General features: G+C 40.6%; 3 protein-coding genes across 6 annotated transcripts in view; 2 read left to right on the top strand and 1 right to left on the bottom strand.

The window, feature by feature from the left end:
- csnk1g1 (casein kinase 1, gamma 1) overlaps positions 1-5663 on the top strand; it is a 40581-nt gene extending 34918 nt beyond the window's left edge. For both annotated transcript variants that reach the window (XM_038700572.1, XM_038700571.1), the window contains one exon: positions 1336-5663. In XM_038700572.1, the coding sequence (XP_038556500.1) occupies positions 1336-1390 (55 nt within the window). In that variant the 3' untranslated portion in view covers positions 1391-5663. The remainder of the gene's footprint in view (positions 1-1335) is intronic.
- Positions 5664-7650: 1987 nt separating this feature from the next.
- On the top strand, positions 7651-11428 carry LOC119890837 (40S ribosomal protein S17-like). The gene is made up of 5 exons (XM_038702271.1): positions 7651-7738; positions 8607-8758; positions 10594-10699; positions 10839-10904; positions 11308-11428. The coding sequence occupies exons 1-5, from the start codon at positions 7736-7738 to the stop codon at positions 11383-11385; spliced, it is 405 nt and encodes a 134-aa protein (XP_038558199.1). The 5' UTR covers positions 7651-7735; the 3' UTR covers positions 11386-11428.
- A 1124-nt stretch (positions 11429-12552) lies between these two features.
- Positions 12553-26564, bottom strand: cpeb1b (cytoplasmic polyadenylation element binding protein 1b). 3 transcript variants are annotated; one of them, XM_038702269.1, is made up of 12 exons: positions 26469-26564; positions 26037-26223; positions 23778-23999; positions 22061-22290; positions 21230-21485; positions 20974-21087; positions 17847-17936; positions 17249-17385; positions 15492-15690; positions 15214-15308; positions 14654-14734; positions 12553-13981 (listed from the first exon to the last, which is right to left on the bottom strand). In XM_038702269.1, exons 1-12 carry the CDS (start codon positions 26481-26483, stop codon positions 13871-13873), a joined length of 1737 nt encoding a protein of 578 aa, XP_038558197.1. In that variant the 5' UTR covers positions 26484-26564; the 3' UTR covers positions 12553-13870. The 3 variants fall into 3 exon arrangements, with proteins under 3 accessions (XP_038558197.1, XP_038558195.1, XP_038558198.1); XM_038702267.1 differs by having other exon boundaries at positions 17832-17936; positions 26469-26563; XM_038702270.1 differs by having other exon boundaries at positions 17832-17936; positions 26103-26223; positions 26469-26563.

Here is a 26564-nt window from a genome sequence, read left to right as displayed (position 1 = left end):
GAATCATATGAGTTTTTGTTAGGAAGCAGACAAGGTCATTTTTAAAATGACATTCTTGTAGTATATATTATATAACACATTTTGATACCGTAAGATCCTCATAGCCAGGTATTCTGGGAGACATCATTAAATCAAGAGTCCAACTTCCAGCTTAAATGTGCTCCTGAACTCTGCTAAAGCAGGAGGAAATAGCTGCAGATTAGATGTTCTGTTACCTTTTGTTTCGTAATCGTTTCTCCTTAAATCTCTCAAATGTTCCCTCTCTGTGTCCACTTGTGTCCTGTTGTTGTGTTTGTGTGCATGTTTGTGTGGCATGTGCCCAGTCCCCTCATCTTGGTCTTGCTGTATTAATCTATCTTACTTTTCTCTTTACACTCTTTCCTCTCTCTTCTTCTGTAGCTGCGTGAAAATGCTCAACCTGTGGTGAGTCCCTCTCTGCCAGTCCACATCAGACTCATGGAACAGGGAGTGGACCAGCCTAGGCTGGGCCCAGTGGAGTTCCAATTTACAAATTTAAACTAGACTCTCACTGGTACTATAGTGCCATATTCCCCTGAGAACACTGTCTACTATGTCTACTATCAAGTCTATGGCCTTTTCTGCCTTTTTTTTCCCCCCACTGCTGCCCGATGTTAAGTGATAGATAAGTTGTTTTGTTTTTTTAAATACAGTAAACTGTGCTGCCGTGTGAGCAGGCATACTGACTTTAAACTTGAGCAGATGTCACGATAGAGCAGAAAGAATATATGCTAATTAAATCATCTTTTTTGTAATCAATGAGCTATCACTCTTTTTCAGCAGCATTTGGCTTTAGATTAAAGGTCTTTAAACTCTTGTTGCATGGTGCACCATTATTCCTTTTTAATGAATTAGGAGTACCCAGTCACTGTCCTATGTCTTGATCCACTGCTTTTTTCTTGTCTTTTGTATGTTTTTAATCAACCATTCAGGCTCACCATGTCTTGTGCTCTTTGTGTGCACTGCTCCATTTTTTTTGCACAGGAGACATATTGCCTTCAGAGTCACTGCAGCAGTTTATAGTTCAGGCCCCTTCTGCCAAGTTTCTGGTGGTGGGAGGTGAATAAGCATCCAAACACTTGGTGGATGGCAGTGCATCCATCTTGTCCTTGATGCTGATGTTTTACTAATCTGCTGCAGTTCTCAGTATTATGATCCCCCCAAAAAACATGTATCTGTCCAGATTTGGAAAACTCAAAGTAAGCCCTTGTGATATTTAACACACTAATTTAAGCAGTCTGCTTGTTGTTCTTTCTTTTGCTTCATCTGAAGCCTCTCTCATCTACATATCAGTTTAATGTCTGTCTCTGTCCTCAGGTGCTGCTGTTTCTTCAAGCGAAAACGGAAGAAGAACACACCGAGGCACAAATGATCATCCACCACCGGCCTGAAACGTTACAAGTGTCCGGCTCAGTTGATTGTGATTTCAGAAATCAATATGGTCCCATTCAGAATAACAGAGGGAGACAACTGAAAGATCTTGATTGAACTGTTCTCTGGAGGGACCAGTTAGAAATGGTTTGTTGAGATGTACAAGATGCTTGTGTCTTTTGATGGGAGTCCTTTTCATTTTTTTCTCTTTTTCTTTTCTTTTCCTCCTCCAAGATGTGTGGGAATGTTTTGCAGGCCAGTCGTCCAAGCGGGGAACCTTTTTGTTGGAATTTTGCAGAGGGTTTTTTTTTGTGTTTTTGTTTTTTTTCCTCCCCAAGACACCCAGCATTTATGTTTTTCTCTTCTGTTTTTTTTATCCTGTTTCTCTTCTGTGGTATTGCAAAGGAAGAGACTGATCTTCCTGTCTAATCTTGCCACCTTCTTAGTTTGACTCACAAAATCATATTTTCCCCCTCTGTCAAGTCCCAGTTCAAAGTGGTTTGCCCCTCGTTAGTTTTTGAGCTCATTTTGACACAAAGCCTTTTTGGTCTTTCCTGACGTGGGACTGAATGTAAACCTGAACACACGAGGAACCAGGAGTGTAACTGCCTATCTTCATGTACAGGCACAAAGAGCATCAGTCTGCCATTTGGCCCCTGCACTTTTTCCTCCAAAGAGGTCAACCCTGGCACTGGGACCCAGGCCTGAGAGAACAGAAGACCAGAGTCGCCTCCTGCACTGTGTTCTCTGGGGATGATTTCTGCTCACGCTGCTTGGTTAAAGCACTCTCCTTAACCACTCTGCTGTCAAAACACACTACAGTCTCTTTTGACTCTCATGCAGTTTTGCTCCTCTTGGCTTTGTGATGATGAGCAGCAACCTGACACTTATAGATGGGACTGGGGGAAAGAAAATGCTATTTATGCTATTTATCTTTTGGTTGCCACCAGTTTTCTTACTTATTCTAAAACATACACACTGAATGTATGGACAGGAAAGTAAATGACTTTGAAGCATTTATATAATCTGTCATGTGCATGGGAAGGAAATTGCATTTAAGGAGTTAAGACCAATGCTCAACAAAGGAAAAAAGTGAGACCAAAACTAAGTGGATTAGCTGGTGGAAGGGTCTTAAATGTTGTTGATCTTAATAATGTGATAGTTAATAATGGACTCTACACCAGAAGACACTGGGGGATGTTGCTTTGGAGCGACAAGAGAAACTGGCGTGATGTGCTTTGGAGATTGAATCACAGCCTCTCGACGCTACTGTCCAATGCCTTAACCCCAACCGACCGACCAGTCGACCATCACATCACCAGTTGGACAAACAAGTTGGCAGCATTATGGTTGAAAGATTTGCAATTTTTGGGGGTCACCTGGACAATAAAGCCCAAAGTTGCGAAAGTTGAGTGTTCCCAGTATCAGAGCAGTTCATGACTTCCCTTGTAACACTGAAAATTTATTCCCGAGATAGCAATGCCAAATGGAAGGTTTGGTGTAATTATCTGAAACGGTGTTGAGATGTCATTGCCCTCGTGTGTCCAGTCTGAAGATCCCTCTGCTGCAAAGCGATGTTTCATGTTTGGATGACTCTGCTGAACCCCCCGGTCCCTCTCGATGAGAGAAAACGTCAGCGTGAGTGAGGGCGGATAAGTGAGCATGTCCATACCATTTTTAATTTTATTTAGTGTCATGGAGGACTGCCTTGAAACAATATCCTCGATATGTCACCTTGCCTATCCTCCTAACAGAGTGGATTGCCGTACATAGGTGTTTTATTTTTTTATTTTATATCTTGCTAATGTGAATTTTTTTTTAATGCAATTTTTTTGTTTTTCCATTCCAAATAGCCATGGTTTTACAGGGAAAGAGAGGGTAACAAAAGAAGCTTGAGACCATGACTGCACTACATTTGTTGACCCCAGCTTTCCCTGACAAGACCCTGCCTTCTTTATACTGTACTTTAAATGTGCTTATTACTTTAATTGTAGCTGCCTCATGTGCTAGGCCTTCCCTATAGGGTGCAGGGAATACACTTTAAATTGATTTTTATCCCCAACCACTCCTTTTTTTTTTTTGTGCCATGACACCCCCCTTCTCTGTGTGTGCGGGCGCGTGCGTGCACACACACACACACACAAACACACACACGCGCGTGCGCAAGAGTGATTCAACTCCCAGTGGAGCGTTAGATTTGGCGTTTTGTGGACCTGCTCCATCATCCATAGAAAAACAATGTTGTAGATGTTGCAAACTATCAATGAATCAGTATGTAAATCTGCTTGTTGCGTGTATTAACACTGTATAGCTTTCAGTTTATTCTTACCCCTGACATGTCTGTTACTCCGGGGTCTAAGTTATTGTGTTATTGAAAGTACTTGAATATGAAAATCTACGGGACCTTTTCTGTTTGTTCTTATTTTCTTGGTCATTATCATATTAATTCCATACATAGGATTTGAGGGGAATGGTGGGAAAACAGGCTATTTGAATGACAGGTATTCATGTTTTTGAGATGTCTTAGTGCCTCTTGAGTGTGTTGGACAGGTGACGTTTGTCAGTCTTACCTGTGGAGTCTTGTGCTAGCTGGTGTAAATGACCGGGTGATGGTTAGGTCATTGTTTTTGCCCTGAACAAGTGCAGTTAGCTGTTGGTTTGGAGGTTAAAATCGCCTTTTTTTTTTGTCTCTGAAAGATTTACCATAATGTATTTTGATTTGTTGTCACCAAACCTGTGATTCTCCCCACAAAGCATCAGCGGCACCCGGGCTGTTTTATTCCAGCTACTTGAGAAAAGTTGAAAGTATTTCTGTTTAGTAAGATGAATATCCAGACTATATAGCCTTCAATGTTCCCCCTTTATTCTCCGAGTGCCATTCCTGAGACTACTGCTAGCCCATGCCTTTTACCTGTGCCAGGAAAATATGAAGTTGAATGTTTTTTGACCATCGCATTCCACCGTGTGTCCTTGACGTGTCCACTGTCATATTGAGAAATCGCAACGCAACACGGCTCAATTCAGTGCTAGGAAGTGTTGTCGGAGTTAAAGAGCGTGGGATAGAAAAAGTGTTGTGTGAGTCCTTTCTGTTGGTTTCTTTCTTTCACGTTGTAACTCAAAAGAAACCAACACCATTTTTATCAACCAAGTTTATTATTTCAGAGTTGAATTTATGACTGGTCATCTTTGCAACATCTGCTTCTTCCTTAAACTGTGGGTCGCCTAGCTATTTAGCTCACAGCTGAAATGGTAGATATAGATATATTACTCTGATGTATTTACTTTTTATTCTCTGGGCCTCATGCAGAGCGATATAGGAGTACTCTGTATGGATTGTATCTGCATGGCTTATCTGGAGAAGATGGCGAGCGGCCTCTCTCTCTCTCTCTCTCTCTCTCCCCCCAGTGAATTTCCTCACCTGTAGGGCTCGTATACTGTTGGGTCAGTGAGACGTTATGGCTTCCAGTCCTCATGTAAAATAAGTAACTTTTTCATGTCTTCTCACAGCACATTCCATTTCCCATTATTTCTGATATACTTCACTTCAGTCAGATGTGCGTTTATGGCTTTGGTTGTGTGTAACTCTCATTCCTGTGTGTCAAAGCTGTGTAAATCAAAGCAAAGGACAGTTAAAGTGTGAGTGAATGGCTTACGTCTTTGTTGGGTTCTCTGGCACTTTTTCCTTGTTGCTGTACTGTAGAATTGTCTTGGATTTACTGTATATTTTTCTTTGAGGGAGAGGTTTAGGGTGACATTTACTGCAATATTGTGATGATTATTTGTAAATTGTACAGAGTTCACAATTATACCCTTTGTTTTTTCTGTTGGGATCCATCTAAAATAAGTATTCTTTGATTTTGTTTGTTTTTTTCCCCCCTCTGACTGTGGAAAATCAAATTGTACAGCTCCAAGAGTTTATCCTCCTCTCAGCATTTTTTTGTTTTTGCAGAGCTATGATTAAGAGAAATCTTAACTGTAAATAAATATTATTGTGTTGAAATATGAATGTCACTTAAAATGTATTTGAATGAGTTAGTCAAGGGCTTCAAGAATGAAGGACCCACATTTCTCTTTATGGTTTCGTATTTTTAATTTACAGAAAGGTAAAGGTCCTTTTTATCGGAGATGCTTGTTTTATTTTCTTCCTTGGATTCATATAATACAATGTTTCACACATGAACCTTATAAAATCACTTTTTATTCCCTCCACACCTAAAGGGAAACTCCAGTTTGCACCCTTTTTTATGTCAAATAAAAGATCTCTCCACCTTGTGGGAATGTCTTCTGTGAGATGATTTTGTACTAATCGCTTCAGATTCTGTATTCCAACTGTAATGAAATGGCAAATATATACAGGTGCTGTATCCAGCTAGTTTACGTTAATGTCGGAGTGGATTTATACCTTCAGTTTCAGAATTCTTTGGAGTGGGTTTTAGAGGACTAAAGAGGTAAACTAAAATTCTTTCACTGTTAAAAAGAAAAAAATTAGACAAACATTTTTATTAGCAAGTACACATTTAACAGACTTGGTAAGTAAAACTAAATCAAAATTAATGAGCTAGAAATCACTGGACCCGGTTTCCCATTATCTGAGTTGTGTGAAATGCCATTTCATACAAGTTTTTAAAATCGATGGGATTATTACATTTTACATTAGTAGCAAAACGGGGGGCGGTCTGGAGATGCTTACACACCGGAGTGTGATCAAAATTCTCACACAAAAGTAGTTATTGAACTTCTGTTCATGTTGCTGCTAGTCTTTCTGTTACATGTCAGTGGAAAAATTGTACATTTCTTACAACACTTCCTCTATTTAACAGCTGTACTTAATAGTTTCTTTGCCGATTAAGACTTAAATTCAATATTATTCTCCTAAAATATTGCCCTCTTAAAAAAACAATACACTATCATGAATTTTTAATTTGTTTTTTATACTTATACGTATACCTTTTACACATCATACAGCCATGAAGAAATCTTTTTTTAATTGAAAAAAACATAATGAAGTAAACAATATTATACAATTTATTCACAATGAATTTGATGCTTTTAGTGCAACTTGTTTACGTTTGCTAAAGTAATGATATGAATGTCGGGTTTTTGCTTGGAAGGGTTTATTTTATTTTTCCCTTCTGGTATTACTTTATCCACCACTGCAATGTGTACCATAAAACTTAAGTTAAGAGATTGGACTGGATTGCATTTGTCTCTCAATTTGTATATGAGTAATATTCACACTGGTTTTAAAGAGGGTTAATAAACAATTTTATGGCAGCCTATTTCCCATCTTTGCTGAGCAAGAGTTATGTGGGAAAGGAATTAAAGTCCTGTCCCATATATTATCAGGATGAGTACAGTGATTGAAGCAAATGAAAGCGTGAGCTATTAATTGAACTACTCACCCAATTCCCCAAACTTCCTATTTTCAGGTCAAAATGAAGTTCTCCGCTTAAAAACACTCAATCTTGCTGAATAACCAAACTTTGCCCTTAGACATGACACACAAGCCCTCAAAAACACACACACTACAACACAGTCGTACACACTGGTGAACAATACTACAAAAACCGGCTATAAGTAACGTTACTTGTGGCTTTTCCCCCCTCAAAAACCCTTTCACATGATGAACACAACAAATGTAAACATTTGCACGTTTTCTATTCCTTAATGTACCACACAGTACAACATACCAAACAACAAAAAATCATTCTGTCCTGTCTTTGGTCTAGGACAGGCCGGAGAATCTCATCCTCCACCTCCTCCTCTCCCTACTGTTCTTCCTCCTCCTCATCTCTGGTGTCCTGGACATTTTCTTACACATCTCTCTGGATCCCTTGTTCCAAAACTGAATAAACTTTATCTGTCTATTGAAGATTCTGGTGTTTTATCAATTATGACTCTTTGTGTTTCCACCTGGGTAGCTAATTGAACTCAAGCATTGCTGACTTGAGTGAACAATATTGAATGTTAGAGCTTTCTAAATGATCACATGGTGTGGGCAATGAGAAATTAGGGGATTTGTTTGTAGAGTTTTGCAGTGACAGTTCAACAAATCTGAATTATGTGTCAAAACAGGGGGAATAGTGTTTATAGTTTAGGGAAATGGGTGTGCTTTTTTGATAAATGGCATTATGGTTTTGAAATTTTAAGAGCCCGTTTATTAGTGTTAAGCAATCGAGAAAAACTGCACAAGTTATGTTTATTTGTTGCCTTTCTTCGCTGCACTTGTCCCCTCCCGCCGCTAGTGGTCAGTGTTGGCCGCGGGGGGTGCGCGGCAGCGGCGGTTGTGAACTATAAACTTCCTGTATGAACATCCGGTGCTTCTCTTCCACCGGTCCGAGTCAACATGGTGGGTACACGGAGAACACTTCGCTTCACCAGCCCACTTAATCCATTTCAATCCTCATTGTGTGTCTGCCCACCAAGCGGCTACAAGCAGCACTTTGCACACAATCGGCACAAAGATTTGTAAACAATGGGTTTCGATGCTCTTCAGTGTAACGTTAGATGTTGCAGTGTCACTTTCTAACTGGCCGCCAAACTGTTTTAAAACCGTCGTTAGAGGACCAACGTTTTGTATGATAACCTGTCTAATGTTATAAGTCCAGAACAGATATTTCAGGATCTTATAACCGGTATTACCCTGACAAACAAAATTAAAATTTTTTAATTTTAATTACACTAATTTAAATTTTTTGGTGCCACGATTTTCTGGTCAGAAAGCAGTCATGCAGACTTCTTTGTAATAAGTCACGGTCCAGTAAGCCTGCTTTAATCATCTAAAATTCAGTGATTAAATTCATTTTAATTAGCATTCTAGTTTAACCTTCAGAAGGGATTTAAACTTGCATGTGAGTTGAGAGGAAACGTGCAGACACCTTGATTATCAAGCCTAAAGTTAACAGCCCTCTGCAAGTGAAGTCATGTTTTCACAAGGTTGTGAGGAAATGCATTATTTACTGTAGCTATAGTGGCAATTTCCACTCTTTATGTATGTCTGCCTAAAGGGGGTTTGACACAAAAAAACCCCAATTAATTGGAAGGAGGCATCTCTGATCCCACTATCCCATCTTTGACCACTAACATGCCCTCTAGACAAGTTCATACGCAATTTTCCTCCATTCTGTTATGTCCTCCAGGTTATCAGTGGTGTGTTTTATTACTGTTTTTGTCATTTGTATGGAAACTGACAGTGACTCTGTTTGGTTTCTCCTCAGGGGCGAGTCAGGACCAAGACAGTCAAGAAGGCCGCCAGGGTCATCATTGAGAAATACTACACCCGCCTGGGCAGTGACTTCCACACCAACAAGAGGGTGTGCGAGGAGATCGCCATCATCCCCAGCAAGCCTCTGCGCAACAAAATTGCTGGGTAATAATTGGGTGGAATTTGCTGCCTTTTCCAGTGTGTGTACTGCAGAAATATGCGCTGCTGCTTGCAGTTTTATCAGGTGTTTATGATTTGACTGACCTCTTAAGTTCACCTCAAATTTGATGGGGGCATGAAAGTGTTCTTCAGCATCTGCAGGAAAGTGCAGCAGCAGCTTGAAACAGGCCAACGGGGTCTGGGGTCAACAGAGGAGTCGGTATTGCATGAAGGAATATCTGACAAACACTTTGGAGTACCTGTAGCAAGAGGATGCATGGCAATGAACATGGTGTCACTGAGGGGTTTATATGGATCCTAGTTAGATTATCACAGTAAGTAATCGCCTGAAGGCATGTTTTAGATGAAGTTCATGTTGATACGCTCATAAACTGGTAGAATTTGTACGATTGTCACAGTAGTAGAGATGCTCTTAATTATCCTGCAAGATAAATATTTTTTTACATTTGCAGTTGAATTATCTCGTAACAAAATGGCTTTGTAGAAATCACGACTAAGGCATGTTGCTGGTTTGGGTTGTATTTGTTGCACATGTAGTATATATTGTTTATGGACTTCTGACAATTATTACACTCGTCAATACTCTCAGTAAAGGACTCCATTTATCCTCCCTCACAGTGGTGAGAAATTATTTTCTGTTTTAGATGGTAAAGACATAAATAGTCTATTCTGGTTCTGTTTGACCCGGTTTTATGTGGACTTTGGGAGATGACTAGAATGTGTAATGGTTGATCCAGAGATGTCATGCATGCTTTTTTGTTGGCATCTGTGCTGCACCATGTAGATTGAGTTCTATATACAACATCCTAGTTACTGATGCTCGTGCTTATTATTTAGAAGCTGCAAGATGTTTGGTGTTGGTGTTAATATTACAGTGTGTTAATGGTGTTATGCTCGTTCTGGTAATGACCAGTATATGTGATCAGCGTGAACTGGAAACAGTGATTGATTGGAAAATGTGCTCAATTTATCTATCAGACATTCATACTTGTATTTCAGCTTTCAGAATTAGATGGCGTTCTCTCTCTGGTGTAGCCTCCAAATGAACTCTCCAAAACAACTCTTAATATGTTTGTAGTCAAGAGAAGTCAGCATATTCCCTCAGAGATACGACTGCTGTAGTTTCCCTGCAGCTGTTTATCTAAATAAAAAGTTTCACTCCACTTTAATGGCGGAATGGAGGCTCTTTGTTGAGAAACTACATTTAATTTGTGCTTTTGGTGTTGTACTGCAGTTATTTGCGTTTTATTAGTGTTCTTATAGTGCCCACCACTGTATCATTTTCTAGACAGCCGGAGGTCAGTCGTGTGCACACTCAGTTCAATCAAGCTGTTTTGTGTGTACATGCAGACTGTGGTACACCACAGAGTGATTGTTGATGCCAAGTTGATTTATTTTCCTATGATTCATATTGATGTTGCAATGGAATATCTGTTTTTGATTCTCTCAATTGCCATGAACATGAACATATATACATCTTTTGTTATGAACTTCAGAGCAGTTGTATAACCACTCACAATTAGTTTTAGTAACATTACTGTTAATTCCAGCTGCAACTCAATGTTAAAATTGCAGTTACGCATTTTATCAATTAATATTTTTATGGAAATGAGAAAAATGTGTTTCTCAATAGGTAATCTGTAACCAGCTCATTTTGATATTTTTCACTTGATAATGTAAATGTCAATGTCATCAACATTGTAATACATTGTGTCTCTAAATTATCAGTCACCTAATAATTTATACAGGGACTATAGACTTTTAATGTCGTTTGTTGTCCACTTCCTTATACTGGTGGTAACCGTGTGTTCCCGTCTCAGGTATGTGACACACCTGATGAAACGTATCCAGCGAGGTCCAGTCAGAGGAATCTCCATCAAGCTGCAGGAGGAGGAGAGAGAGAGGAGGGACAACTACGTCCCAGAGGTCTGTTCACACAGCAAATTTATTGCGTGGGTTGATGATGAATTATTCTAAGGATGCTCTCAGCAGCTGCTGCATTAAGGTTGAACATGGTAGAAAAGAGATCGTTCAGACAGCTAGTTTTTATTTCCTCATTTTCCAGATTTCTGCTCTGGACCAGGAGCTCATCGAGGTGGATCCAGACACAAAGGAAATGCTCAAGATGCTGGTGAGTGTAAGGTTCTGCTGCTTTTTAGTAACAGATAATGAGCTTAGTTCTTGACCTGGGGAGATTATACCCAAGGAATTAAAATTCCTTGGGTATAATCTGTGTAGACATTTCTCATGGGCAGATATTCTGACTTGTCAAGCAGATTCATTTACTGAACATATTAACAGACTAATGTCGACCAAAGTGCTTTACAGAGTGACATTCAGATAAAAATGTTTTTATCTGAAATTATTACGTAACGGGCATATTGCAACAAATGACACAAAAGCATATCAGATGACTGCACTTAAACCTCAGAATATTTCTTTCCCTATAATTTTTAGACAGGACGGCATGCATGTCTACAATCTGGCCATGCAGGCAGCATAGTTACCCAAGTCATGAATTCTTTTTCTTCCAGGATTTCAGTGGCCTTTCCAACCTTCAAGTCACTCAGCCAACTATTGGAATGAACTTCAAAACACCACGCGGACTGTAGAATCATGTGTAACAGTCTTAATAAAGAGGCATAATTAAGAATGGTCCTGATGAATCATTTCTACAATTATACACACACAGCAGTGTCAAACTGATGTACGCTAGACCAACACAGGGAAATTCTTTCACGGTCTTGCTGGAATAACTTCAGGAAATCCAAACCATGTTTTTAGAACTACAGTTGCACTTACAGTATGTGGCAACTTAGTACGGCTATGAAAAGCTTTTACTAACATGCTGACTTAGCATTAGAAAGGACAGGTTGATCAATTTAAGTGAAAAGCTTTGATAAAGCAATTAAGTGTATTCATGCACTACTTAGAATTGACCATTAATTTCCTTTTGTCTTTACTTTCTGTAAGCTCTACCTGATGCTGCTCTGTAGGTCAGACTTCATTTAAGTTTTACTCGGCACATCTTTTAAGGTGAACAAAAAATAGGAATGGCAGATGTTACATAGATTAGTAAATGGATTTGCAAGCACAAAATTTTAAGCCTTTAGAATCACATTTCATTTCATCTTAAATTTCAATTATTTTAAACATAAGAAAATAGTCAACTGGCTAATTTTCATTTGCTTTGTTAAATTACACAAGTTAAATGCACAATTTAAATGATTGGAGTGTGCCGCTGTAAAAATTTCTGCTTCAGACAAGACCTGAAGAAATAAAGTACTACAGTTTTAAATTTGCCTTTAGAAATTGTGTTTTTAAACTTGCTAACTAATGCGTAACAGCACTTGTGTAATGGCAGAATATAGTCAAGCCTAGTTTGAAAGATCTGTATTTATCGTACAGGGAACATCTACCACAGATCTAAAGAACTACAGAGCTGCATAAAGAGAAGTGTAGGCTTCAGTGTTTCAACCTCTGAGTAAACCAAGTTTGGGATTCTACATATCTTTCAGTGTTTCGATTTGATAACACTCCTCAAAATAAAAAATTGACAACTTGTAGTCAACCCAATGACTCAAATAGACATGTAAAAATAAGCAGAGCTAGCAGATTTTAGAGTTTACAGTCCACCATCTGTCAGACCAGCACAGGGTTGCAGGCTTCTAAATTCCAGTCAATTCCTCAACATAATGATGCCTTGATTACCTGTGGCTGTTATAGACCAGGAAACTAAGCAAATAAAGTCCTATTAATTAAGAGTCCAGACATTGCCATTAATGCTTAAACACCTTTATTGTGCCCAATCTGAACATACTCCACAAGTGTAAGTAGCAGCAAACTTGGCAGACCACAATGAGGTAGACTTTCAAAACTCTAAAAAGCAGCTGGGCTAAGGGACAACAAGCTCAGCATGACAAACCTAATGGATAAAGAAAAGACACTTTGTCTTTGGCACACAGCTTATGCATTGATGTCCAACTGGAACAGGAAGAAAAATGGGATAAGAAAGCGTGTAGTCATTTACTGGGGTCTACTCAAGCTCTGGATAGATTCAATTTATCATCAGCTAAGTGGAAGTTCTTACATTCAACAGGAAACAAGCAGCTGTTCTAATCATAGGCATGTCCCCCTGCTGATGTACAAAAAGTGATTAAAAACCACTGCCACCTCTCCAAACGTGCAAATTAAAAAGTGCAAAAAACCAAACTATGTACGATCAAATGTTCATTCACTATACTCAACAGGGTCCATCAGTTGCTTGAGAAATGATAGATCGCCAGTTGAAGCATATCCAGTATTACTGTTACATACATTTAATATAACTGGACAAACAAAGCAAGTTAGTAGTATTTCCAACATTTCGTGCCCATTCAGTTGAAATTTGGGAGGGCAAATTAAAAAGAAAAGCCACAGAAAACATGTATGAGAAAAAAAAATAAAAGGGGGTTCTCCCATAAACAGCCGCCTGGTAGAATTCGGTTCAAAATTTTCATGTTATGACTTAAAACCGTTTGTGTAGAAATTAGTAAAAAACTGCGTAAAAATGTCTGAAATGCGACTGGTTAAATGAAGCCCAACATTCAACTCCCAAAAGTAAGAAACACCAGTTGGCTTGCACAGGAAAAACTGATGCCAACTGGGGGTAGGGGAGGGAGGGGGGGAAAAAATAAAAATTTAAAGGCACTGTATGGCATTTGCCAATGAACGGCAATGAGACTTGCGTGATTGCTCTTCACTATGCAACACATGTAAACAAAAAAGAAAAAAAAAAAGAAATGGCATTTTCGTCCACTTCTTAACTTTAGGCTGACTCCCATCTCTGTCTGGCCACAAGTCTGGGAAAATGCATAAGTGTGAAGGGCCCCTTGTCTCTCCCAACAAGGTCACTGTGCATAGTGCCACTGTGAACAGCAAAAATGTAGCAAGTGCAAAAGTGAACATTTTCTACAGTGATATCCCTGTGCCTGGTGGAGTGCCATGGTGCCCTCGTACTGAGGGAGGTCTGGCACACGTGCTCTCCTTGGCGGGCAGCCTCACCCCGTAGAGAGGGGCTCTTCCTCTGGCCCTTCAGAGTGTTTGGATCCATCCGCTCTAGCTGGAGTCCCTGTTCTTCTGGTTGCGCATGAGGGGCCGGTGGTTGCTCAGGATGTCCATGGAGTGCTGCCAGTGCCAGCAAGAGCGGCAGTAGTACTTGAAGCAGGCCTGTGTGACAGACAAGTGATTGAGTGCACTGTAGGCTACCTTAACTAATGATGCTGGTAAAATACTTTCAGATGATCCATTTTAATGATCAATTCATGTAAAAATTATTCAAAATAGTTTCAAGGATAATTCTGGTTTATTACAATGTAGGTCATTTTGTAGCATTGGCCAATGTTTCTATCAGTTGCAACATTGTACTTACCAAGTTTATTGCTGAAATATGGAAAACATAGCGTCTTTTGCCAGACTGTATATTTGTCTAACTGCATGTGTTTCTTGCAGTGACTTTTAGCCATGTTGTGTTCCCAGAACAACATTTAATAGTAAGTACAACATTATGATAAACCAGAACTGTACTTTAACCACAATGTTAATCATTTAAAAACCATTAGGTTTGATGCAACAAGATGTAAAGTTTCTCTGCATTTTAAGTGTACTAAACCATAACTGTTTTATTTCACTTGACTGTACTTGCATTTTTATTTACCCCTTTTCTGGATTCTATGCCTTAGGCAAAGCAATTTATATTAATGGTGTTTTGAAAGGAGCAATACAAATCATTTTGCCTAGACCAGACCTCTCGCTCTCTTCAAGATGTTAGCCTGGAGAATAAATAGGCAATTTTGGTTTGCAGAGATTCTTCCTTGTGCTGCAACACCAGTTTCCACTAACCTGGTCTCTGCAGAAGAAAGGCCCAGGTTGGCGAAGGCAAACTTGACACATGGAGTCTTCCAGGTAGGGGTCAATCTGGACCTGAGTGAAAAGGTAAAACCATGCTACTCAGTTCATAAATGTCAGAAAGTGAGGTGCAGAAACAATTTACCGGTCTTGAATGATGTGCAGACCAAGCTCAAACTTCAATCCCTCATCTCTCTAAATTATTTTAGACATAGAATGAAGGAGATGGTCATTGCTAACTGCAGCTGTTTTGCAAATTCTATTACCACTTAACTCCTTATTTAATCTATGAACTAATGCCGTTTGTGAACAGTCCTATGTAGGGTATTATGTAATACCTAAGTTTGTGCTGTGCCTAGTTAGCTAGGTTTAGTTCAAGATATTAACCACAGAAAATGAAATGCTGCAGTTAATTTGTTAAAGCCTGAACTTCATCCATGTCATTTATTATGATAGTCAAAATTCCTGTCCTCTTGTTTTGCGCACACAGTCCATCCAGAACAGCAGCAGAGACACCAGATGACCGTACAAACACTCATTACAGAGCATCTTACCTTCTTTGTAAACTTGGGGGTTTTGATCTCCACAAAAGCTGCACATACAGCCTTCAGGTAACTGCGCTGATTGTTAAAAGTGACACGTCCAGAGCCTGAAAAACAAGAAACTCAGTTTCACAGTATATGCATAGGAAACAGTCTTCGATGAAGTTTTTGCCAAATGCAGATATCTGACGCTTCCTCCATTTGACTGTAAATACATTTCATTTATAAAAATTAGAGCAGATAGACAAATGTTGAAAGACAAAGCCTGAACAACAGACTGAAATCACCACCTATTGGGTACTTGTGCTTGTCCGTGTCAATGCCAGCGTACATGACTCCTCCAAACAGATCGTTCATGATGCTGGCCAGTGCCTCAGCATTCAGCATTCCATGCAGTGCACCAACAAACACAGTCTTACTGGGGTCCAGACGCTGGGCAGGACAGCGCACATAGTTACTGTCTGAGATTACCCAGGGGATCACCTGCACCTGTACCAGGAAAGAGTCACAGGAGTCACTTGGCATGTTACGTCACTTTATTTCATTTTCCCGAGGAACTGAATTAAGAACTAGACTGGAGTGTAGGATATTGTGCAATACCAGTTAGGGTTGGGAAATGTCTACAATGAAACATTGGGATGGACGACGTCATCGGGTGCATGGGCATGCACGTGTTCTTGCACAGACTTCACTCGGTTAAAAAAATAAAAATAAATAAAGGACTATTAACTTACGTTACAAGTCGTGGTGGCTATTTTACACAGACTATCAAACTGAAATTAACATTTACACCCTGTGTTCACCGCTTTACCTGGTCTGTCATTAACAAGCCGACTTGCGGGTCACCTGCTGCTGTGATAATGGATCGCTGGTGGAAATATACGGAAAAAAGACGAGTTCTCAGTCTTAAGCGACTTTATAACACACAGCTCATGGAGTAAATGAAGCAGATGGGGGAGTGAGAGAGGCAGGCCAAGCCGGGGTGTTTACCCGAGGTGTAGGTGTGAGAGTGTGTCGGAGTGTGCGGAGAAGAGAATTCCAAGGCAGGTGCAAAGCATACTTAGACAATAATGCTTTCAAAGGGTAGTGGTGATTTCTTTGCTGGGGGGGGGGGGGGCGGGGGTTTTACAATCACGATGCCAGCTCAATGTCGTGATGTCTGTCAGCCATCGACGATGGCATCGTCTATCAGCCCAACCCTAATACCAGTATTATGATTAAGGAGTACAGACACCAACTTGCAGAGAGCACACCCCACAATAGACTTCTAGTGTCAGGACAAACTGCTGCCTGATGTTTTCTAGACTGATCTTTCTAATAAGCACTATCGGAGTTCAGCAAAGCCATGCACCAACCTCACTGTCAGAACTCTGTTCTGTCCAGCCTGGCCTGCTGGTGTCATAGCACTGACCGTAAAAGAAAAGATCAGCAAGATGATTTATTTAAGCAGATACTGATCCATCATTATTAATTAGTTACTATCATCCACCTACATTTTATTTGTGGGCGCCTTTAATAGCACTCAGACACCTTAGAGTAAAACTGTTAATACATTTCAAGGAGGCAATACAATATAAAAGTTAGTCAAAACATGACAATTCTATTAAAATGACCAGATACCATCCTAATGATTGGCTTGGAACAACTCCACTTTGTGTTTGATAAACTACTACAATTATCAAAACTGTTGCTGGTTAATTTTCTGTCGAATATTTGAATGTTTCAGCTCTAATGTAATCTCAGAGTCTAAATCTCAGCTTTCAGTCCAGGTCAGATTTCTATAAATTTTACACCCAGTTGCCAGTTTTTTGCACCCATCTACAGTAATGGAAGCCAATACAGCAGCCCTGCAATAAAATCATAGTGAAGTAAATTTTCTAACCTTTGATGAAACCAATGCATGCCAATTTGAATTTGTAGTTTACGACAGTATGACATTACACTGCATTATACTGATTGGTATTTGTAATATTTTGGCGTGGGGTAAAGTATTAATTGCAAGTCCAAGCTTCGGATTGCAGTTCGTAATTGCTTAGTTTTTACTCACATCCTTGCATCGCATTCTGCGGCTGGACATCTTGAAGTAGTACTCTCGGTTGTCCTCGGGGTGAAATGGGTCCTGGGAGCAGGCATGGAGCAATGCCCTCACAGACTTTTCATTCTCAAACACCAGGTAAACATAGCCTAAAAACAGAATATTTTAAAATACAGACAACTGATTTGATTAGTTATTGGAGACACTTTGCCTTGATTGTTTAATCAAGGCAAAGTGTCTCCAATAAATTATGAATATAATTTGTTGCAGTCCTAGACAGATCTCTGCCCGAATGGTCCAGTCGTAAAATTGTGCGCATGCCAAACAAAAGTCTCAAACTACGGAGATTTGCCGTGAAACCTGCTTTAAGATGAACAGGTCACTTGACAGAATTTGCTCAGTTAAATAAACCCAAACATAAGCTTTCACATATGTCTAATGTATTTGATTTTGTCTTCTACCGGCATCTTCCACCATGCCCCAGTATCACCATTAAAAGCAGCTGAGAGACAGCTAAACTCACCAGCATACCATGTGCTCACCACAGTGCCACCCTAAAACCATGAAGAAAAATAGCCTACCAGCTTGTTGTTACCTTTGGCCACATTACCTTTGGGAGGACAGCGGGGATGCTTTCCATCCTTACCGGGCCACTCCACAGTCAGAGGGCCGTAGCCACTGAAGGTGTTGATCAGCCCAGCTGAAATAAAAAAAATAAAAAAAAGGATGTGATAATGTTTAGCAGAGGTTTAGTAAAATACAATTTTAGTGAGTCTTGCTTCCATAAAAGTGACAAATTTCTAGCTTTAAGGGCAAGAACTGGATGCGAACATTGAGACAGATTACAAGTAGTAATTAAACAAGTATTTGAGCATAATTATTTTAAGGGTGCAAAAATGCATGTTCATATCATGCTGCCATTAGTATCAATCACCATTTTGATAGGAACTAGACATTTGCTGATTCCACAGTTTCCCATTAATTACAGAGACTGTCTAGTTTCAAAATGAACCAAATATTTACACTTTTCACAACATTAACAAAAACGGACAACATTGTGTTTTGCGGTGCTGCTACCCACTGCTGTAAGATCGCATACTCACTTTGGCATCTGACGCAACAACATTGTTTGAGGTGTATGTACATTAAATTGTTTGAGAGCACAGCAATTTTTTTGCTCCAAGTGCACCAGTTTAATGCATTTAACCAGCTTTAAAATGTCTAAACTTTTCTGGGGGAGGTTCAGCCACCTTAGTCTCACAAAATCCAGTGGGGAAACACAGCTGAATCGATCAACATATTGGTTAATAAGAATCAGCTTTGTTGCCTGAGAATGTGTGCAAACAAGGAATAGGAAGAGGGCTAAAAATAAAATGTGATCAGATGTATAATAATTTTAAAATATGTACTTAGACAAGTCAATTGTAATGTAGACTAATACAAATGTACACAAGAACATTGAATGGGTCAAGTACTGATTCTCACACACTGTAGGTAGTTTTGTACATTTATGATAAAGCACTGCATTTTAAAATACATAATTTAAATGACACAATATAGGAGGTTTACTTTGCTTATTTTTTATATTTAATACACTAAAATTCTTATTTTATATCGCTATTAAGAAATTACAGTAGTTCTGCTTCCTGTAGTTGGAGTGGACAATGATTGTCATTAATGAAACTGAAACTTAAAATTGACGAAGGACAAAACTAGAAACTGGTAGATTAAGTGGCTCCTAATTTTAGAAACCCTGAGCAATTCATTTGTTTCATTTGTGCCTGTCGAGTTTGTTCTGAAGCAGGGAGGCACCATGGTTTGAGATAGGGCTACACAATTATGTACTGGGGGTACCCCCCATGATTCTCAGTTAAATTTAGGACTTTAAAGATGGAATTAATACCAACTTCACTGCCTTATAATGGAAAATCTGTATGAATTTTAAGCCTGAGAACTTGCAAAGTTACGTGAATATTTTATAATACATTCATATTTAACACTATAGCTTTTTGGGGTGCGTTTGTACTTTGATAAGAAAATGAATCAAGGACATCACTTTGTGTTGAAAAGTGGTGGGGACATAAGGGTTCAGATTAGGGGTGTTAACATTATTTGATGAAATATTCAATGCTGAAATATAAAAATGGGGGTCCCCTAAAAATTTTTTAGGATTAACACACTTAATTTCCTGCATTCTGGAGACATTTTCTGCACCAATTTATGGTAGAATTGTCTTTTATAAAGTGATTCATGTGACAATTCAAACAAAATAAAACTGTTTTTTTAGCTTAAGAAACTTTTTGGACAAAGCACATTTGTTTATCTCTTTTTTATTGTGCAAATAAGTCTCAAAGTATTGTCATTTAACATTTCTTGATGCAAACCATTTTAAGAAAGTATTTAACAAGTATCCAGTGTAAATGACAACTATGAAATGAACACATTATTTGTGCACCAAGAACTCTTAAGGTGTGAAATCAAAAACAGTGTGGCATGAGTTTGCTATTAGTTGCACCTTGGCTAGATAAGGTAATTTTATGCAATATGCCAATGCTTCAGTGATAAATTCTTTTATATTTGCATGTAAAGGCTGCTTGAAATACAGTATTATATAGTATTGGCTTGAAGGCAGCGGGCATAAGAAGTTGGGCTCCGGTTTGGGTGATGCAAGTTTGATGTGCGTTAAGGTTAGTTTGACGTTTCCATTCACATAGCTTTACAGTGGCGTAATGCCAACACACAGACCCCGTTCTTGTCTTATACACACACAACTGACCAGTAACCTGCAGCGCGTCTCCCAGCTCCGCTGTTCCATTAGCGCTCGCCACAGTGCTGGCTCACAAGCCAATCCACTTGTTGCGCCAACCTCAGCAGCACTGCCCTCAGCCTCAACTGCCACTTGTCCATATCTCTGGCTTTCTGAATTTCAGACACTTTCCCCATTCTCAGGAGATGAGCTAGTGTTGCTTGATAGTAGCACGCCAGAGATGTTTTGTTTTCTTTCCTAACTGACTGATACGCACCAGAGCTGTATGCCAGAGCTCATGCAACAGTCCAGAGCAGTACAGACAGATGTAAACATTAACGTTACCTGTACTGCCATATAACAGTCACACCAAACGAAGTTAGTTATGAAGTCTCACACACAAAGTATTTACATGGCGTTACGCCATTAATTTAATCCTACGAAAGGATGAGAAAATTTAAGACCTTGGTAAATGAAATAAGACTTAAGGCCTTATTTTTGGAATATGAAATTTAAGACCAACACTTTTAGGACCCCACGGGTACCCTGTTGCTTCCCAAAATTAAGTCCTCCTTGTGGGATATGCAGCCAAACAGATGACCGAACAAAACCGGGTTGCAGAGATCCGTTGCTGATAAGCAGAGTAGAAGCCATGGTAGAAGCACAAAAAACATGCCAACAATGTGCTCAGCTCCTGAAATGCATCCGAGATACTTCACGTGGACATTAAAGTTGGACTGGACAAAACCGTGGCGCAGTAGTAGCCGGACTGAGTGGACTTTGTGCATAAAATGTTATTTACATTTTGCTTTTAGGAGATTATGCACTTTAGAGGACCAGTCTTATTTTGATGCAAAGATGTACAGAAATGCAGCACATCTTTGATGTGAAAACCGTTGGAACCGTTGGAACTATGGAAGTATGGATTTAGGCACTAAATCCATACTTCTAGATGGGGGGATCTGCACTGCAAAATTAAAGCAGCAGTTACCTTCTGTGATGTCCCATGGCACGCCACCAAGAAAGACCTTGCAGGAGTACAGGGGATCCTTGTTGTTTCTGGGAGGCAACTGACCACTCCAGGTAAATGTAGCCTCATTCACAGCTGATGAATCCAGAAAAAAAAAAAAAAGGGTCACTTCTATCCACAAAGCCACCATAACTACCATGTATACTATTAATGCAGAACTACAGGACAGTCAAAATGCCTACAACAGTGAAAATCTGATGAAGTGTTTTCAGTTTACCTGCAGCTTGTCTGTGCAGACGGGCCTCCCTCTCAATACTGAACACATCATCTGAGTGGTCTAGCATGTCAGTACCAGGCCATGGAGAACCGGTACGCCAGCGGCGGGAAATGACTGAGGAGGCAGGGCTGGCACTGGATGGTGGCGTCAGAGGAGAGCTGGAGTCCTGGGGGTCCAGGCGGGAGCCCAATCGCAGTAGATCCTTCTGAATGTTTGATGTGAGATAAGGCAGGGGAGGGGAAATCCGCAAAGTTGACTGTAGAGAAAGACAAGTCCAGACAATTGTACCTTAGACATGATTGATGATTAAGACATAAAGACAGTGTGAATAAACAAAGACCAGCAAAAATACATTTCCACAGCACTAATTCCATAAATACAGTCCTTCCTGTGAGCTAGTTTAATCTGTACATATTCAGTTTACTCCCCTCACTGCAACATAGTATTAAACCTTTACAATCATGGTGCGCAGAAGCCATTGGTGCCATGTTTACACTTTTGCTGCAGGCCTGCTGCCGCACTGCTCCCCTGAAAGCTATGCTGACACTTGCTGCTACCACCACTGCTGCCGTTTGTATAGCATTTTATAAGCCCAAGCATCCACCTTTAGGCTCTGAGTTTAGCATATAGGCCTCTCTCAAAAGCTTGATCATTTCTGGTACCTCCAAATCAGCATATTGTGACCTGGCTCTCTAATCAGACTATGTGGCTGTTAAAAGTAAAAATGCCACAGTGTGTAGCCAACTTAAGGTTTGAGACAGATATTCCCCACCTGACTGGTGGTTAACAACCCAACACATAAGACATTACAGAATAAGTAAAATGTCTTACCAGCATGTCACACAGGTGGTCAGAGCCAGAACTAAAGCCACTGGTCTCAGAGTCTTCAGGACTGCTGGATCGAGAGTCCAAAAAGGAGCCCGAGTCCAGACGGTTTGCCATGCGAGCCATGCTAGGGAACTTCTCCAAGAAGTCAGCCGTCATGCTCATGGACTCAGGGGGTAGGTAGCCAGGGGGCTTCCCAAGGATGCTACTGAAGGGACTGTTCAGTATACCTAGCACTGCAGAAAGGACAACATTTACAGTCTTGAGATGACTCAGACACTTCACAGTGATCTGTACAATTAGACCTGGTGAGATTAGCACTTACCATGTTTGACCAGGTCTGTTTTGTGCAAGTGGATGAGCAAACTGAAGAAAATGGGATGCATGTGCTGAATCTACAGAGCCATATCGATTTGTCAGGAGACATGCTGAATTGCAACTTCAAGTTTCTAAAAATTTGTATTTTTCTTTGCTCATCCAAACTAAAGAAAGTTCTGTTTGTGTGCTGAATCTACAGATCCACGTTGATTGAGAACTGAAGCGCTGCAATGCAAATTGTCCAAAATGTGCATATGGAAGTGGATACCTGCGTGCAAGCAGGCTGCCAAAACCAACCCAAAATGCCTGAGTCAAAGTTTAAAGCATTTTCAATTTTACATTTGTTTGTAACTTGCTCCTAATCTGAAACACTATCTTGTACACTCCTTTCCTTTTAGCAAAAGGACTGGAAGCCAATTCATCTGACACCTTTCCTAAAGGAAATTCACAAAGTTCACTGACTACTAATCAGCAATTCCTTAAGTATTAACCAGCATCTTCCTTCCTCTTGATAATGAAGCTTCCAACTGTGACAGATGTGTCCTGCGCGGCCTGTTACAGTGAACATGAGGCTCTATTTATTCAGTGGTAGGCCGCATTCGAAGCTCTGTCCCACTTTGTTGCAGGCCCAGTTTAGAAAGCTCTAAATGAAGTAATGCCAGTTCAGTCTAGACATACAGCAATAAAACTACACTACTACAAATGGGTCAGGACAAGTGGGGCACCGTTAGTCACTGGTACCTTTCCAAAGACAGAAGCTCTTCTCACTGTCTGACAGCCCAAAATTCTCTGTATATATATTTATGTTAATTAGTAAGTTAATTTAATATAGCACCTTTCATAGATCAAGATCACAAAGTGCTTTACAAGAGTAAAAGCAACCTAGTGTGACTGTTAGTCCAGTTTTCTGGTTTGTATCCCAACCAAACCCAAGCACTCAGCCTGAAAAAAACAAAACAAAAAAAAACATCCTAGCATCAGTTTGATCAACAGGTAATATACTTAAGAAAAAAACCCCACTTAACTTCTTTTTTGCTTACATCCTATAGGTTTGGGGAAAGAAAAGTAGCTTCACTGAGTTGTTTGTGCTCGCTCGATTGCCAGAGATGCAGCAAAGCAAAACTGCCACATCATCCTCCCTAGCGACGCTACAGCCCGTTCCCACACAGACTGCTGATAATGACCAACCATCACATAAATATAAATGAGGGTTACAAATCAAGTCACAAACTCAGATGTTACAATCTATACAGTAAAGTCTAAATTGGGGACATGAGAGCTAATAAACTCAACCACTACCAGCCACACTGACAAATTTTGTGATGTGGTACAAACAGGAGACCAAGCTGCAGGTTTTGCCATTATCCCTAAAAGTATTCAGGTAAACAGGACATTCGGTACTTACTGGAAGGTGAGCTAGTCTGAGCCTGGGAAGGGGAGGTGAGTGCGTCTGACTCCTGGCTGCTCCAGGGTCTGTCCCAGCCAGACAGCCGAAGAGACTGGAGGCCCAGGCCCAGGTCTGTGACACCCGGTGGGCCCCTGGATGGTGGCATCTCGTGGGAGCCGGGCATGCCAGCACGGTTGGGGAAGAGCATCCTCCTGCTGCCCACCGCGGCCAGCTCCGACTCTTCAGTTCAAGATCCAGTTCAGAGATGTAGAAAAAGAGATGGGAGAGGAAGTGTTAAGACAGCCAATAACTGTTGTTTCAGTCTGCGTTACTCAGAACAGGGCATGAAGAGTTTCGTCACACAAACCCGTTTACGTGAAGAGATAAAACAACTTCCCTCATCACCACATCTCCCTCTACCCTGGCTGACGGGGGAGCTAACCTGCTGCCTCTGTGCTCGGTGAAACTGCCATGCATCTCTGTCCGCATCACTGACCCACCTAGCAGCATGTGACATGGCTGCTGATGCACTCGCACACCCTTGCTAATGACATCAGCTTTCCCCCACCTCCCTGCTTCCTTGCCTAACAACTGTGTAATGAAAAATTCCTGTCGGAGCTATTGGCTTGTTGATAGAAGTACTCCCCTCTGGTAGACACAGCACGTCTCCGAGTCAGTGGGAAGACAGCCGCCACTGCTGCCACCGTTACTGCTGCTTACTGTGTCTCGCCTCGTTTCCTGAGCGAGCTGACAGAGGCAGGAAGGGAGGGAGGCGAGGGGCAGAGCTACAGCGGCATGGTGGGAGGCAGCAGGGGAGATGGGAGCGAATGACTCAGCAGACTTTATTTAAAAGAGAACTTCAGACTTTAGGATGCTCAGTAATTCAACACAACGCTGGATTTAAAAGACACATTGGTTGGTGTAGTCTCCTGCTTTGTCACACACACACTCCGTGAAGAAAAAAGGCATTCAGAGCCTCGCTGTGGCAGAAGCAGCTGACTAATCAGATGTTGATGACTGCTCGATCTGCACCACCAGCTCCTCCCTTCCTTCTCCAGGCCTGGAAAGCATCCAGCTGCCAGCTACAGTCCTGATTCAGCAACACCAAGGCGGGGTGGTGGGGCAGAGAGGCCACACCGGAAGTTTAGCTCAGTTTACATCAAGATACAATTCACTTTCATATTAATTAAAAAATATAAACAGTGTTGCACTTATGTCAAGCTCAGTATAAACCTTTATATTTATCCCTTGTATATACACACCTCCATAGAAGAGAAAAAAAAAAACTGCAAGTCACAAGTGTGGCCATTCAAGCAAAGGATGCAGGCACTGTGTTGAACTTCAATCTTGGCAAATCTTACTCTTGGGGGGGGGGGGGGGGGAACGGGACAAAAAAAAACCCCAAACACACAACACTTTAGAAGTGCTGCAATGCTGCAGATCAGCCATGCAGCATGAATCAGCTGCTGGCACCCAAAATCATAATTACAAGGTGAAGGAGGTTTAACAGATGGGTGAGAAAGTGAAAGGGGCTCCTTAGACAAGGATGCAACTTTGCCTTTTTTTTTTAAAAGTAGTATTGTACCTTGCATTCAGAAACACTATGGGTTTCTGTCTAAATGCATAGCTAGAACAAAAATGCTAACCACAGAACAGCAGCAGGAGAATCCAACATCAGACTCAGGGCCGCAGCCACCACTTAAGATGAAGAAGTCATGTCTTCTGTATTTGTTCTGGGAATTTGAAGTTTGTAGGAAACTGGGAAGAATTTACATTCACATACAACTGAAACTTAGACATGATGGGCATTTCCAGGAAGATTCATGTATTTAGATATTCTCAAATGTGAGGACTCGCTGCTTTTATTTGTTCAAATCTCTTTACTTTTGGGACCATTGGTCAGACAAAGACAAGTAATCTTATGACATCACTTGGCGCTTCTGAGAAATTGTGCGATGCTTTCAGACATTTTATAGACTAAATGATTAGGCCTAAGACACAATAGACAGCTCAGTTTATTGGTCAACTTCGGTAAAAACAGAAAAAAAAAAAAACAGTTCCAGCAGTGTGGCCTCGAGACATCATGTAATCCCTATGTGCAGTCTTTAATTCTGCACTAAAGAAAACATAAGAAAGCCTTACAGACTGTTTTCGTGGTCTAAGCAAACCTTCAGTACAGGTCACTCGACTCAATTTCAGTATTTCTAAAACCTTGACTGGAGCCACAATCTGTTGCTAGTCCACCTGCTGCAGAGTACAACATAAATGAAACTTTACCACACAGCAGATCTGGCTTTCCCTTGTTGGTGGTGTTGTTGTTGTTGTTAGGCGTGGTGCACACACCGGTGAAATCCAGAGCGTTGCCCAACATGGTGTTCATCCTGCGAAAGATGTCCGCGTTGCTGCAGGTGGACAGGGCCGGAGACTCGGGGTCCGGGCTGTCCGGCCTGCGAGGATCGTTTCTCTGCAAGAAGACACCACAAGAGGAGGAATTAATATTGCCTTCATGCTACAAGGTTAACTCAAGGTTTGGACACACGTAGTAGAGTGAAAGCCATGGAAGTTAGTTATTTTAGGTAGGAATAAAAGTGTTAAAGTCTAAAAGACACGTCGGTGGTAGTTTCATGGCACACAAAAGGTCAAATGATAACGTTAAGACGTGGCCCAAACAAATTTAATTCTCCACTTTAATTTCGTTATTTGACTCACCAGGGAAAACGCCATGATGTGGACTTACAAACTGTGAGTAACGTCACAATAATAACCGTCGTCTGCAATAAAAGGTCATATTTATGAAGTCTGCTA

This window comes from Micropterus salmoides, unplaced genomic scaffold (genome assembly GCF_014851395.1).
Source record: "Micropterus salmoides isolate LMB-PRFRI ecotype aquatic unplaced genomic scaffold, ASM1485139v1 Ms_hic_scaffold_6, whole genome shotgun sequence".
NCBI classification, from domain to species: Eukaryota; Metazoa; Chordata; class Actinopteri; order Centrarchiformes; family Centrarchidae; genus Micropterus; species Micropterus salmoides.
This window is presented reverse-complemented; position numbering and strand designations above follow the sequence as displayed.